This window comes from Phocoena phocoena, chromosome 1 (assembly GCF_963924675.1).
Source record: "Phocoena phocoena chromosome 1, mPhoPho1.1, whole genome shotgun sequence".
NCBI classification, from domain to species: domain Eukaryota; kingdom Metazoa; phylum Chordata; class Mammalia; order Artiodactyla; family Phocoenidae; genus Phocoena; species Phocoena phocoena.
The window spans coordinates 117,346,651-117,362,286 of NC_089219.1; the positions used below are offsets into that span (position 1 = coordinate 117,346,651).

At 45.0% G+C, this 15,636-nt stretch overlaps 1 protein-coding gene across 1 annotated transcript; it reads right to left on the minus strand.

Annotated features, from left to right (window-relative positions):
* Positions 1-7,455: 7,455 nt before the first annotated feature.
* MPZ (myelin protein zero) lies at positions 7,456-12,447 on the minus strand. The gene is made up of 6 exons (XM_065885232.1): positions 12,337-12,447; positions 9,840-10,006; positions 9,383-9,596; positions 9,005-9,140; positions 8,808-8,868; positions 7,456-8,706 (listed from the first exon to the last, which is right to left on the minus strand). Exons 1-6 carry the CDS (start codon positions 12,401-12,403, stop codon positions 8,605-8,607), a joined length of 747 nt encoding a protein of 248 aa, XP_065741304.1. The 5' UTR covers positions 12,404-12,447; the 3' UTR covers positions 7,456-8,604.
* Between the last annotated feature and the right edge of the window lie 3,189 nt (positions 12,448-15,636).

Sequence of the window (15,636 nt, forward strand, 5' to 3'; positions counted from 1 at the left end):
AGCCATTGGGTTAGGGTCGCATTGACCGCTCTCCCTCCTGCTCTCAGGATTCTAGTCTTCCCTTGGTATAACACTACTGCTACTACTAATAGGCCTTTCTTGTTCCCTAATCACCTAGATCTTCAAGAATAAAGCAAGAGGGTCATATCCCCTAGATCACTTGAGTATTACCTGTACATAATGTTCTGTTGACATAGGTTTCATCATGTTCATCCCCCAAGTTGGGGTAACTCCCTAGCCTTATGCTACCTGCAGGGCATGAATGGTGATGACAATGGTAATATCTAGATTTGTAAAGTACTGTGTGCCAGACCACGTTCCAAGCAGTTTTACATATGTAAACTCATTTAATTCTTACAACCCTATGACATATTATTTCCTTTTTACATATGAAGAAACTGAGGCGCAGAGAGATTAAATAACCTTCCCAAAGCAAGTGAATTGGTGAGTTAGTATCAGAGCTCAGGTAGTCTGCCTCTAGAATCTGGGCTGTTTGTACCACCTTGATAAGGGACTGGATGACTGAAGAGTAGAGAGCTTTGTTGTCGAGGACGTCGTTCAGCCTAGTTTAGAGGGCAGAGAGGGCCAAGCTTCCCTTAGCCGAGCCCAGGCATATCTACTTGGTCCCTCATGGCCCACACAAGTAAGACCTAGACCCTCTGTGGTCCCCCATATCTCTAGGGGACCACCAGCTCTGGCTTTACCTGATTGTACTGCTAGACTCCTCCCAGAATTCTATCAGTGGCTTGATCGCATCCAGCTGCCTCCCCTGGTGCTCCAAGGAACACAGGGGCAGGCCCTCTGGAATTAAAGGTGGTTTGAAGTGAAATGGCTAGAGAAATGGGGCACAGAACTTGGCGGGTAGGGCTGATACGCATGCCCAGAAAAGGAAGAAGGGTCAACAGACTCACATTAGGGTATAAAGGTGAAGAGATGCAGGCATCATGAAATGAAACCAAACTCTTCTCTAACTCCCGGGAGGGCTCCAAGTCTCACTGATTCCCCAAGCCAGTTCTCAACGGGAGGATGTACTGCCCTCTAGGGGATGTTTTGGAAGTCCATGGGGGTATTTTTTTTGTTGTCATGATATGTAGGGGGGTGGGGTGGGGATGAGGGAGGGTTTCCTGGTATTGAGCATTCAGGGGTGAAAGATGCTAACCATACTGCAATGACCAGAATAGTGCTGCACAAAATAAAATTGTCCCACATCCCACATGTCTTTTAAAAATACCATTGTGTATTAATGTGAAAAACCTGTTATAATCTGAGGGTACCTGGAACCCAACTTCATTTTACATATGAACACAAAGTACTTTTTTTTTTTTTTTTTTTTTTTTTTTGCGGTACACGGGCCTCTCACTGTTGTGGCCTCTCCCGTTGCGGAGCACAGGCTCCGGACGCGCAGGCTCGGCGGCCATGGCTCACGGGCCCAGCCGCTCCGCGGCATGTGGGATCTTCCCGAACCGGGGCACGAACCCGTGTCCCCTGCATCGGCAGGCGGACTCTCAACCACTGCGCCACCAGGGAAGCCCCACAAAGTACTTTTTGCACCATTTTAAACACTGGATTTTCAGAAATGCAACTAACATGTAGATTGAAGGAACTTATAATGTGTTTTGTTCAGAACTTTATCATGAGTTGCTTACCGTTTCAGAAATCCACATCACCGATGACAATACTGCTTATGGTATTTGAGTCACTGATACATATGCCCCTCTCAGTTTGCATTTGTTGCTGTTGTATTTACAATGATTCTACGTGTAGGTTCAAGTCTCTACTATGTTATATGCTTCCAGTGTAGTTATGCCTGAACATTACATATTAAAATACAGACAATTTTATTATAAATTAATCTTTTATTTCACCTTTATAATATATGGTTAGAGTATTATATTTACTTTCTGAAATTATGTTTATAGTTTATATTACATATGAATATCATTCCTGGATAGTAAAACGGGCACTGTGTCTGAGGGCTTTGGGAACTGTTGCTCTAAGCTTTTGGAAAGCCATGCCCAGCACTAGCCTGAAGATTCAGGAATTCATGTTTCCCCTGCCTCCACCCCTTTTTTCTCTAAAAGAGGCCCCCAAACCTTACTGCCAAGCTGTAAGTCTTTACCATGAGCTGGACACTCAGAGAGGGACCACAGGATAAACAATGGGGACTCAGCTGGAAGCCACACTTAATGCCTAGAAAGAAAAGCCTTTGCAAGACAAAAGGATCATGTTTGTGTTGTGATGATGTCTGAATTGTGAAGCAGACAGTAGTAGACGGAGATCTGACCTGTGGGCAAGTTAGGCCCTCCTGCCTTAATGTGTATTGGGGGAGAGGTTCCCCACTTGCTTCAACTGAACAGAGGAAAAAAAGGGAGGAAGAGGATGACTAGGAACTAACATGGATGGGGCTTCTACTCTATGCCAAGTACTTAGTGACATGGTTTACATATATTCTCAATTTCTTCTTTTAAGTGCACCATAGGATAGATATCAACTTAACAAAACTCAAGGTTCCAGTCACGTGATTTGTCCCAGGTCACAGAGAGCTTCAACAGGAATTAAAGCAGGACTGGTTTGATCCGTGTTTTAGGTTGCCAAAAACAGGGGTGAGTTCCTTCTTTAGACCATTCCTAATTTTTGATTCTTTTAGAGTAAGCAAAGAGGGACTTCCCTGGTGGCGCAGTGGTTAAGAATCCACCTGCCAGTGCAGGGGACACGGGTTTGAGCTCTGGTCCGGGAAGATCCCACGTGCGGCGGAGCAACTAAGCCCGAGCGCCACAACTACTGAAGCCCGTGCGCCTAGAGCCCGTGCTCCGCGACAAGAGGAGCCACCGCAATGAGAGACCCGCGCACCGCAAGGAAGAGTAGCCCCCGCTCGCCGCAACTAGAGAAAGCCTGCGCTCAGCAACCAAGACCCAACGCAGCCATAAATAAATAAATAAAATTTTAAAATGCTTTAAACAAACAAACAAAAAAATCTTCTAGATGACTCCATAGCTGAGTGCCTAATATGTCAACAGCAGAGACCAACACTGAGTCCCTAATATGTACTACTCCCTGGGGGGACCAGCCAGACGCTTGATGTCAAGGTAATTACATTGGATTTCTTTCATCATGGAGGGGGCATAGATTTGTCTTTCCTGGAGTAGATGTTTTGGACATGAATTTGCCTTCTTTGCTCATAATGCTCCTGCCAGCACCAACACTGGGGGAATTCACAGAATGCCTATTCATAGTTATGGCATTCCCCATAGTATTATGTCTAATCAAGGAGCTTATTTCATAGCAAAGGAAGTTTAGTAATGGGCTTGTGCTCATGGAATTAAGTGGTCTTACCATGTACCCCATCATCTGAAAGCAGAAGCTTATTTGAAAGGTGGAATGGTTTACTGAAGATTCACAGCAGCAATTGGGAGACAATACCCTGAAAGAATGAAGTTCTGGCTTACGGGATGCAATATATGCTTTGAATCAGAGACCATTACATGGTGTTTTCTCCTCCATGACCAGAATACAAGGGTTCCAGAGTCAAGGGGTAAAAGTGCGGGTGGCTTTTTCACTATTACACCTAATAACCAACTCACAGAATTTTTGTTTCTCCTGGCAAATTTGAGCTCTACTGGTTTGGAGGACTTAGTCTCCAAAAGGAGAATGCTTCTACCATTAGACACAATGGTTCCATTGAATTAGAAGAGGAGACTGCCACCTGGTCATTTTGGGCTCTATACATCACTGAACCAAGAGGCAAAAAAAAAAATGATTACTTGGCTGGCTGGTGTGATATATCCTGATGACCTAGGGGAAGTTGGGATGCTGCTACACAATGGTAGCAAGGAGAGCTATTTCTGGAACCCAGGAGATTCTCTGGGGCACCACTTAGTACTTCCTTGCCTAAGAGTAAATGTTAACATAGCAGCCAAAAAAAAAAAAAAAAAAAGACAGGACAGACCTTGAGTCAGAAATGGAAGTTTGGATCACTCTACTAGGTAAAGAACCCTGACTATCTGAAGTTCTGGCTGAAGACATAGGAAATATGGAATGAGTAGTTGAAGCAGTTCATAGATATTAATTATGGCTTCTTGACCAATTACAGAAATGAGGACTGTGGTGACTTGGCATATTTTCTGTTTGCTTGTTTTAGATATGTGTTTGTCTAAGTTAACCATTTTATGCATCTCTCCCTTTCTTCCCATTTTTATGTTATTATACTAGCTGTTGGAAGTGAACTTCACAATTTAATCTTTAGGTAACAAAAAATTCAGTGGAACTGTGGGTTTAAGGAGTAGCTAATATAGCCAGAGATGGACATGATGACTGGTGGCCTGTTTGAGGAACTGTGAAAAGCTCTGTGTTGTAGTCTGACTTTACCTCCCTTCTCCAACTTCACTCTCACACATAAATATTTGTCCAATTTCTTAGATGTTTTAAGGCAGAGCAGCAAATTCATGTTAAGGGTGGCTGGGCAGGTAAGGAAATGAGAGTAGTGAGAATTCAGGCCCTATCTAGAGGAAAAAAACTATATTCAGTTCAAGATGATTGTTGCCCTGTGACGCTCAAATGTAGCCTTAATTTAAATAAACAAACACACTTCGTGTGGGACGAACAAAAGATGTCTTCCTGGTTGTTTCAATCTCTACTTTAAAAAAGTCATGCAGAGCTTCCCTGGTGGCGCAGTGGTTGAGAGTCCGCCTGCCGATGCAGGGGACACGGGTTTGTGCCCCGGTCCGGGAAGGTCCCACATGCCACAGAACGGCTGGGCCCGTGAGCCGTGGCCGCTGAGCCTGCGCGTCCGGAGCCCGTGCTCCGCAACGGGAGCGGCCACAACAGTGAGAGGCCCGCGTACCGCAAAAAAAAAAAAAAAAAAAAAAAAAAAAGTCATGCAGTTTTCAAATACGTAGGAGAAAAACCATTAGCGTGTTTCAAGGAAGCCAAGAGATAATGTGTTATCAGAAAGAGGAAGTGGCCATTAATGTTAAATGCAGCTGAAAGGGTGAGGAGGACTGAAAAATGACCATCGAATTTGGCGAAATGGACATCATTAATGCCCTTGGACAGGAGCAGTTTCAGTAGAGTGATGGGGACAGTGTGTTGAAGGGAGAATGGGAGGAAGGAGATAGTGCCCTAGACTTGTTCAAGAAGTTTTGCTGTAGAGGGAAGCAGAGAAATGGGACAGTAGTTGAAGATGCGAATAAGGGAGATATTTAATTGTTATGTGTAGGAAGATATTTCATTTGTGTTGTATTTTTCTCCACAATTACCAAGTGTCTTTTGGTTTCATTTATAATATATTCTGCCATTAAAGAGGTTCAAGATTTTATGATTTCTTGAGAAGAAATCTTAAGATTTCTGGACTTCCTGTCTTGTTTAAAGGCCTTCTCCATTTAAGGATTAAATGAATATGCTTATTTCCTTCAGATACTTGTATTTTATTTCTTAATATTTAGATTTTATTTTTATATATGGCATGAGATAAAGATCTTACCTTGTTTTCTTCTATACATATGTCAATTGCACCAATACCTTTTGTTAAATAATCCATTAATTTACCACTGAACTAGAATGTTATTTTTATAATATGTTCCCACACTTATTTGCATTTCTGGGCTCCGTATTCTGGTCTACTGATAAAGACTCTTTAGCTTAGATATTCCCAACTTCATTGAGCTGTGACTCAGCTTCCTCTCCCGCCCTGAAAAAGCTATATAGACTCTATTAGCTTCTATTTTCCAATTTAAAAAAATGTGGTAAAATACAATTAACATAAAATTTACCTCTCAACCATTTTTAAATGTATAGTTCAGTGGTATTAAGTACATTCATAATGTTTTGCAGCCTCACCATCATCCATCTCCGTAACTCTTCATCTTGTAAAACTGAGACTCTATCCCAATTAAACAATAACTGCCCATTCTCCCATTTCCCCAGCGGCTGGCAACCACCATTCTACATTCTGTCTCTATGATTGTGACTACTCTAAGTACCTCATATAAGTGGAATCAAAGTATTTGTCTTTTTATGCCTGGCCTATTTCACTTAGCGTAATGTTCTCAGTTCATTCATGTTGTAGCATATGTTACAATTTTCTTTCTTTTTACAGCTGAATAATACCCCATTGTATGTATAGCTATACCACATTTTCTTATCCAGTCATCAATTGTCCAGGGACCTTTGGGTTGCTTCCACATATCAGCTATTGTGAATAATGCTGCTATGAACATGAGTGTACTAATATATTTTCAAGACCCTGATTTTAATTTTTTTTGGATATATTCCCAGAAATGGAACTGCTGTATCACATGGTAATTTTGTATTTAATTTTTTTGAGGAACCTCCATACTTTCCACAGGGGCTGTACCATTTTACATTCCCACCAACAGTGCACAAGGGTTCCAACTTCTCCACACCCTTGTCAACACTTTGTTTTGTTTTTGATAGTAGCTATCCTCATGGGTATGAGGTGGTATCTCATTGTAGTTTTCATTTGTATTTACCTAATGGAATCTATTAGCTTTTCTATTAACATGAATTTGGGTTAATTTTTCTTTTCAGAGAAGTGGAAGACAGCCCTTGAAATAAATGGAAGCACTCTGGGTTTTGGCAAAGCTGCTGTTAAAAATCTTATCTTTAACCTCTTAACAAGGTGAAGAATTGACTTGTGAGAATCTTAGGTTTTTTGCCATCAGTAACCGCCAAGGGAAAAAGATATATATGTTTTTCCATAATTATTTAAGGATTCCAGGATATTAATGGTGTACCACTAGCATACCAACAAACCAGCTAATGAGCTGTTAATATTATACCTAAAATGCACCAACAAAACAAAGTTGTGTGTGCATGAGTTTGTAGGGGTGAATGAGATCAGTGCTAGTTTGTAAAGTGTAATCCTTTAGGCAAGACTGAGAAACATCTTTAAAGGACTGATCCTCAATATCTTAGTTGTATATCAATTTATAGTTTACAAAGGTTTCCATACACGGGATGGAATCATGTGATTCTTACAAAAATCCTGGGAATTCAGTAGGGCAGGTATCATTATCTCAGTTGTTTACAAATGCAGAAACAGGCTTACCTAAGCCAAGTGACTAGCCCTGGGTCAGCTTGTGAGTGGCTGGGATATTTTAAAAATATAGATCTTGGTGAAGAGGGAATCTGTTATAACCCATGTAAACGCAGAGCCTGATACACAGTTTAGCACATAGTACGAACTCTGTGTACTATAGTACAAACTCACTGAATATTTGTTGAATGTATGAATGTGTCTTATGAGCTTATTTCAGAGTTCTTTCCATAATACTATGTAACCCATGCCATGAAATCAAATTCTTAACAACTGAAACCGGTTGGGGAGAAGAAGGAGTTGGGGAGGAGAGGGTTTGGGGAAGGTGGGAGGTTGGGGATGGGATAAGGGGCAGGGATTATTCCCAGAAGAATGAGGAAATTGGAGATGGAGGCAACAGCTTCTGGAAATGTCAGTGTTTATTAAACATTTAAGGAGATTTGGGGGTTTGAGAAGAAATATACAGAATGTAGAAAAATCCTAAGAATCCCCTGTGGCTAGGAGTGCAGCCTCTTCCCTTTCCCCCGTTTCCCATTTGTTTATCCTGCTTTTTCTGTGGTTATTTAAAAGCTATTTCTTAAGGCTCATTTGTCCCCTCCTCAGCCCCCTCACCTATGAAGATCCTTTGTCTCTTGCTCTCCTTTCCTGTGACCTTGAGTCCCAGAACAGTGCTCCAAAGTGGTCAGGGGGCACCATTCCTGTAGCTGAGGTTTGAGGATCGGGGGCCCCTCTGCTTGGGCTGGCTCTCCATTAAGGATTTAATGGGGGGTGGGGAATTGCCAAAGCCACATGACGTCATTGGTACTCAGTCATGGGGGGAGGGTAGAGCATGGGCACAGATCAGATAAACAAACAAACAAGAATGGATTAAAAAATAAAAAATAACTAACAACCTAAATAAAACCTGAAGGAGAATCTGATCTGGGTGACCTGGGTGTTAGCTGGGAGGGCAGAGTCTGGAGCTGGGCCACCTGATGGAGGGGAGGGAGGGTCAGAGAGAAGAGGGTCAGAGGGACAGGCTAGGTGGTACAGGGGATGAGAATATCAGGTGGCCTGGAGTTGAGGCAGTGGGTAGCAAGGTCCCTTTCTTTTCAGCGCCAGAGGAACGGGCACCAAACACACAGTCCCTGGGGCAGGTGAAGTGAAGGATGGAGCCCTGGGCTTCCAGAAAGCCAGGGGGTGAAGGCGGGGGAGAATATGAAGTGCCTGGGGAATGAATTTTGGAATGAAACTTACATCTCAAAGGGAAGTGAGGGCAGGGCAGGGCTGGGGAGCTAAGGAGGAAAGCACCTAGACGGGGGATAGAGGAGCCTAGGTCCCCCTTTTCTGGCAGGGCCTTGGTGGGGGGAGGGGGGTGATCACTTTTCTGAGTCCAGGCCCATCATGTTCTTGAGGGCGTTCTTGAGGCTGGTTCTGCTGGGGGACTTGACAGCAGGCCGGAGCTCCGAGCTCTGCTCATCCTTTCGTAGCTCCATCTCTATGACCACCATCTGAGAGCCTTTCGTAGCCTCCGCCCCTGACCCCTTACCCCCCGCCCGGCCCGCTAACCGCTATTTCTTATCCTTGCGAGACTCCCCCAACCCTTTAGTCTTCTTCTCACTGGCAGCTTTGGTGCTTCTGCTGTGGTCCAGCATGGCGTACAGCACTGGCGTCTGTGGGGAGGAGTGCACGCATCAGTCACTGGTCTGGTGGGGCTTGACTGTTCCCATCCTGCCCCCGACTGCTGCCTGGAGGCACCCCAAGTCCCGCTAACCTGCCGGCCGCGCTTCGACGAGTCCTTCACAGACTTGTGCAATTTCCCCTTCTCCATGGCACTGCAGGGAAAGGGGGTGCTATGGATTTGGCCCTGTTGGAGCCCCTCACGGAGGGGTCAAGGCTTCCTTTTCCCTTTGGCCCTCCGCCCAATGGGGAGTAGTGGGTTGGGGAAGGGGAGTCGGCTCCGCGCCTTACCTGAGTCTCCTCTGCAGGGCCGCCTGCCTGCGTAGCCAGCAGTACCGAATCAGGTAGAAAAGCAGCAGCAGCAATAGAACACCCCCCAAAACACCCCCGATCACGGCTCCCAGCACCACCCCGTACCTAGTAGGCACTAAAAGGGGAAGGAAAAGAAGTGGCGGAATGAGCAGGGACAAGTATCTTTGGTTCCTAGCCCCACACTTATTCCCTGCGGTTTGGGTTGTAAGACATCCCAACCAAGGCTGTCTTCTGCCCACTCTCCCAGAGCCTGAGGGGCATTAGCCCCGGCATTTTGCCCCTTCCCCCGGCCTCTCAGGGAGGCCCGATCCCCTCTCTGAACTCCCTCCCATACCCACATCCCACCTCCTCTCACACCTTTTTCAAAGACATAGAGCGTGACCTGAGAGGTCTTGCCCACTATGTCTGGTGGGTTTTTGACGTCACAGGTGAAAGTGCCGTTGTCACTATAGTCCAGGTTGTGTATGACAATGGAGCCATCCTTCCAGAGAGGGTCCCCTACCCACTGAATGCGCTCTTTGAAGGTCCCCACCTCATCGATGTAGGGTTGTCCCTTGGCATAGTGGAAGATCTATGAGGAATGAGGGGAAGCATGTATTTCTAGCTTCAGGGTGAGGGATTTTGGGCTGGTGAGGGTAATGCTGGGGAGGGGGTTCAGCCCTAGTCAGTGTGACAAAGATTGCCACTTACCTTGCCAAAGATGGGGTTATGGCTCATAAAGGATTTCCCCTTCCTTAGCCCAAGTTCTCTTTTCTGTGGTTCTTTGAAGCACCCTTTCTGTTATGCAATCTCAGTATTCCCCCCAGGCACTCACCGAGATGGCATCGCGGCCTCCTTCTGGCTGGTAGCGCCAGGTGAAGGAGATGTCATCTGAGACCCACTCACTGGACCAGAAGGAGCAGTGCAGGGTCACCCGGGAGCCCACGGCACCGTGGACCTCCTTGTCCGTGTAAACCACAATGGCCTGGGCTGGGGAAAGCACTGCAAACATAGAGGGGGAATCAGATGCACATGTGGGTCCAAAAAGGGATATAGAGGGAGTGAGATCAATAGGAAGTCAAGCCTGAGTCAGAGGCCAAAGCAAAGACTGGGACAGAAGTGACGAATTCTGCGGTCCAGGTCTCTCTCGCCTAATTGAATAGATGAGTGGAAATGCTGTGTTGGTTCAAGCTCTTCGGCATGTTCATAGAGGAAATGAAATCAGCAGTACCAGAATTCCCCTGAGGACTTCCAGAAGTTGAATTCTGTCTCCAAGTCTAACTTTCCCTTTGGATCAGTATCTAATTCTTAAGCTATCCCTTAGATGCAGGCTCTACAATTTTTAAAACTTATTATAAATTATACAGGTAACACATAGTGCATTGTTCTTATAACTATTCAAGCAATAGAGATAAAGAGAGCTAAAGTCTCTCTTGACCAATTCCTTTCCTGTAGTCCCCTCCCAGATATTACCAACGTTATCAGTTTAATGTGTAACCATTTTCTATGTGTCAGACTCAACATAAACTCAAGATACACATATACTTATAAGAAATAGTTTTTCTGTGGAGCTTTCTTTTCTTTTTTAACATACATTGCATTATAGTCTTTTTTTTTTTGCTTAAGAATATATGTATAAAAAGAATATATGTATCTGTTGGGAGTGTTCCACTTTGATGCGTACAGATCAGTATTATTTTTAACAGCTACATAGTATTTCACAGTACAACAAACTCAAATGTCTTGCAGAAAAATTGAAGATAACTAGAGAATGTAAGTCTTCTTCCCTGACCCAGCTGTCTTCAGTGCTGAATCCCTGATTGCCATACAGCTGCTCTTGACTGGGGGGTCACGGGGGGAAGGACCTCATATCCCTCTCAGGGGAAGCTAGATTCAGAGCAGGACCCCCAAGCCCAAAGCTCAGATGACTCTGCATTTGAGCCCCTTGTGGTTCTGCTTTGACCCTCCTCACCCTCCTCTTGGCCCTTTTGGCCCAGTGTCACTCCCAAGACTCACCCACACAAGGCCATTCCAGGGAGATTATGTGTGTGGGCTGGCCCTGGCAGGGGGCAACTGTAGACCCTTTTGTTCTATGGGAGAGGGAGGAAGCAATCAAATAAATAGAGACCCATTGTCTGACCACTGACCAGTGTTGGGGGCTCATGCCTCCCCTCCCCTCACTGCCCCCCGCACCCCTGCCCGTGGTCCATAGTCCCAAATCTCCCACCTCAGCATGCAACACCAATGACTCACCTCCTGGGACTCAGCCTTCGAGCCTTCTTGGGTATCCCAAATGTAACAAGGAAGGTTATTCATTGGATCTAACTTCTATTCCTCCTGTTCAAACATCAACCACTGCCCTTCAGCTCTGTTCAATGGTGCTACGAGTGGAACAGAACTTTCTCTCCCTCTTATACTCCAAGATTCCCTCTCCCCATTTCCCTCACCACGCCCTTCTCCAACTCCCTATCCTTAACATTTTCTCAGGATAGCTCTGAATAGTCCAGTACAGTCCAGAAGAGTCTAGCTGCTAGGTTTAGGACTCAAGGAGCTGACCGCAGAGAATCTCAGACATTCTAACCAGCCCTCCCTCCCCTCCCCTCATTTGCCCTACTTCTCACCCACTACACTAGGCTTCAGGGCAGTTTGGAGAAGGGAACAATCCATTCAGATAACCCTGCTTTGAACTTCTCTTCCTCACCCAACATCTGCCGTGGGGCAAGGAAGGGGCAGGTCAACTTATGTGGAAGATAGCTTTAGATGAGACAAGACCCTAGAATCTCACAGAACCTCCCTTCTACTCTGTTCACCCACATAATGGACAACAGATCCACAAAGAGAAACTGAGATACCAAGAGACAAAGGATCGGAGGAGTTGGGACCACAAACCTTGGGCTCCTTCCTTAGATCACATTCCCTGACTTTTCTCTTCAGGGAAACTAAGGTTAAGGTAACTTCTGCACGACTAGGGAATGAGTAGGGACCAGAACCCAGATGTCTGAACATGTTCCTTACCAAGCTCTAACATTGCTTCCTACTAGGCCTTCACCACTGCTTTGGGGGCATGTTACTGGTTTCCAACCCGGGTCCAGTCAGGTCCACCTCAGGGAAGCTCTCTACACTCTTTTCCCTTTTCCCTTCACAGAATACCTTTACCTTTACAGCCTCCCTCCAGACTATATATATATATTTTTTCTCTGCATAGAATATCACCTTCCTGCTGTTGCTGCCTGTTTCTTTGATTGCAGTGAGGAGCACAGCGAAGGCAGGGGGAAGGTTGCTGAGAGACAACCTGAGCCCCGGGGCCCCCAGACTGGGGTGGCTCAACTTACCCAAAGAGGAGAAGAGTAGCGCAGCCAGGATAGGACTGGGGTTGGAAGAGGGAGCCCCAGGAGCCATAGCTGGGGCAGGGCTAGGGCCCGGAGCGTCTGCGGGGTTGGGAGAGTGGGGGACAAGGAACTGAGCGGGGGTTCCTGGAACCCGCTTAAAATCCCCCAGGGTCCCGGTATGAGGGGGCTGTCCTGAGCCAGTAGCCAATTGCAGCCTGGCATGTGCAGTTGAGAGGTGGTGAGGAGGGGGGCAGAGCACAGGGAGCAGAAGGGGCATTGTGTCCTCTGGGTAGAGGGGTGGGGGGGACACATCCCACCCCATACACTGAGGGCTTTGTGTCTGCTGGCCTCCCCCTGCCCCAGGCTGGAATGTCGGGGGGGTGGGTGAGGGAGAGGGACAGAAAAAGGGACACAAACACATTTCTCTGAGGGACAGATGGGTGGAGGAACCTGAATCCTAAGGCTATGAAAAGGGATTCCTCCCTAGCCTCCATGCCTGAGAGCGGCTCCCCTAGAGCTCTAGGAGTTAGAGGTGGGTTTCCCCCAGAGAACTTTCAAAACAGGATATCCCTGTTATCTTCACTACTGTGGGCTACATTACAGGCTTCTTGAGATGACTAAGTCCTTTAGGTGTCTTTTTTTTATTTTCCTATCTCTCTGCATCTTGGGTCATTCTTTCCAGATAAAAAACTTTTTTTCTGTGGGAAAATACCCAGGGAAGAATCCCTTGATCTTTCCCTTTTTTTCAGGAAGTCCTTCACTGCCTCATGCTGCAGTTTAAGTCCATTTCAGTTAAAAGCAAGGCAACAAAATTATATTGAGTGCCAGCCAGCTACATATATGAGTATGTGAATATGTGGGTATGTGAGCAATAGAAAGAGGAATAAAAATTAAGATCCTCCTTCAAGGAGTTCAAAATTTAGTTTGGGGAGGCAGAGGGGAGAATCAGAGGACAAACCCGTTAACAATGAAATATAATAAACCATGATGCAGTAGACTGATGAACAAAGTGCTGAGAGTATAAGTGAGGGCACATAGAGCTACATTAGGAAAATCAAGTTATGTAACAGAGATTAAACACAAAAATATCAATAACTTTCATTTAATAAATGAAGTTCAGAGGAAGAGGGAGTCATGTCTAGAAGGCAATATTAGATGTGGACCGACCTTTAAGGATCCATGCCATTTTGAAAAGGAGAAATTGGCAGTGAGGGTATCTAGGCAGATAGAACAACAAAAGCAAAGACAAAGAGATAAGAAAGTGTGTATGTGTATGTGTGTGTGTGTGTGTGTGTGTGTGGTGGGTAGGTTTGTGAAGTTTTGGGAATATTCAGGGCAGATCTGGTGTCCTCCATTTTTACTCGATTTGGGGTATCTTGAACAGGCATCAGAGGAAGGGAGTCTGTACAGGAAAGTTGAAGCCAGTTTGTGGATGGCCTTAAATGACAGAGCAAAGGGGGTGGATTTAATCTGGTACATCATAAGAATTTTGCTGATGGTTTTGGGATGGTATTTGGGGTTAGGAATGGGAGTGTCTACATGGTCAGAGCTGAGTTTTAAGACAAATACGTTACATGAAACATTTGAAGAACTAAGTGAAAGAGGCGTTCATTGGATTTGTTCATGTGAAGCTTCCGAGGGCCAAAGCAAGATCAATGACTGGAAGATCAATCGCAGAAAACTGTATTTTAATGTAACAACTTCCTAATGACTAAATTGTTTACTAAATGAAACTTGTTTTTTGAGGTACCCATTATCGAATGTGTTAGAACGCACTCTTGAAAATCAACTGTCAGCAGCGCTACAGAGGAGATTCCTACACTGGAGAGAAAATCGGGCTGGAGAGCCTGTAAGGTCCCTTCCAGTCCAGAAGTTTATTATAGTGCTTTCTTTGCCAGCATTATAGAAATGCAAAATAGTATATTCATTTGATGTAGAAATAAATGAATCTGTGCTATTTAAGTCCTGAAAGGAAAAGTACATAAGCGCTAAATATAAATAAGATCTGAATATTTATGTAACGAATATGTTTTTATTGCTGAACAGGAGTTGCTTTGGCTGTCTGCTTCACTTTTCCTCACGCTTCCTCCTCAAAAGAGGCTCAAGAACTTTTGCGCTTTTCCGTTCCTTTCCACTTGCTTGTTTTCTCCCTTATAAGTGCTCTGGAAGTGATTGCTGTGCTTGGGTTCCTCAAAACTGTTTTTATGTATATAAATCAAAGCAAGTTCTCCCCCACCCCTACCCCAGGTTCTTCTGGCAGTGGGTGTCACCCACACAGCCCTGAAACAAGGAACAAGGGAGCGTTGTCTTCGGTTAGTGGGCATCTAGCTCATGCAGCGGCTCAAGCCCAGAAATTGTGAGACATAAAGCTAATCGAGGTGGTTAGAGGACGCTCCCCATCCTCGGATGGTGCTCTGAGAGGTTCTCTCCCCGACGGATCTCAACTTGTGCACTATCTCTGTATTGGTGAAGACGGTTCACATAAGAATGGGAAGGAGTCCGAAGTATCTTTACAAAAAAATTTTTTTTTAATTGAAGTATAGTTGATTTACGAAGTTGTGTTAATTTCTGGTGTACAGCAAAGTGATTCAGTCATATATATATTCTTTTTCATATTCTTTTCCATTATGGTTCATTACAGGATATTGAATATAGTTCCCCGTGCCATACAGTAGGACCTTGTTGGTTACCTATTCTATACATAGTAGTTTGTATCTGCTAATCCCAAACTCCTAATTTATCCCTCCCCCTTTCCCCTTTGGTAACTATGTTTGTTTTCTATGTCTGTTTCTGTTCTGTAAATAAATTCAGTTGTACCATATTTTAGAGTCCACATATATGTGATATGTTATTTTTCTTTTTCTTTCTGACTTACTTTAGTATGATAATCTTTTGGTTCATCCATGTTGCTGCAAGCCGAAAGTATGTTTTTCCCTGCATGTCTCAGTCACCCTATAATACTTTTTAGTCCCACCTGGGAGGGGGAAGGCGTGAAACTAGACTGAGAAGTCCTCAGTGAAGAATCTGGGCAAGCCCTCTGCTTTGTGGTGCTAAACAAAATGAGTGTTTTTAGAGGTGCTACCTGTGAAGCACCTCTAAAAACAAAACGGTAAAACGCAGACTGCGCCACTGCGGAAAACTTACCACTTTTTAGAAGTCAGCTGAGAGAGGCGGGGTCAGAGACTAACCGCGCACAGAAGATAGGCGAAGAGTCGGAACTAGGGCTGATCCGGAGAGCCTCCCAATCCTCTGAAAGAGCTGGTGTCGTCACGTGACAGAAGCCCCGCCCCTCCCCTCGCCCAG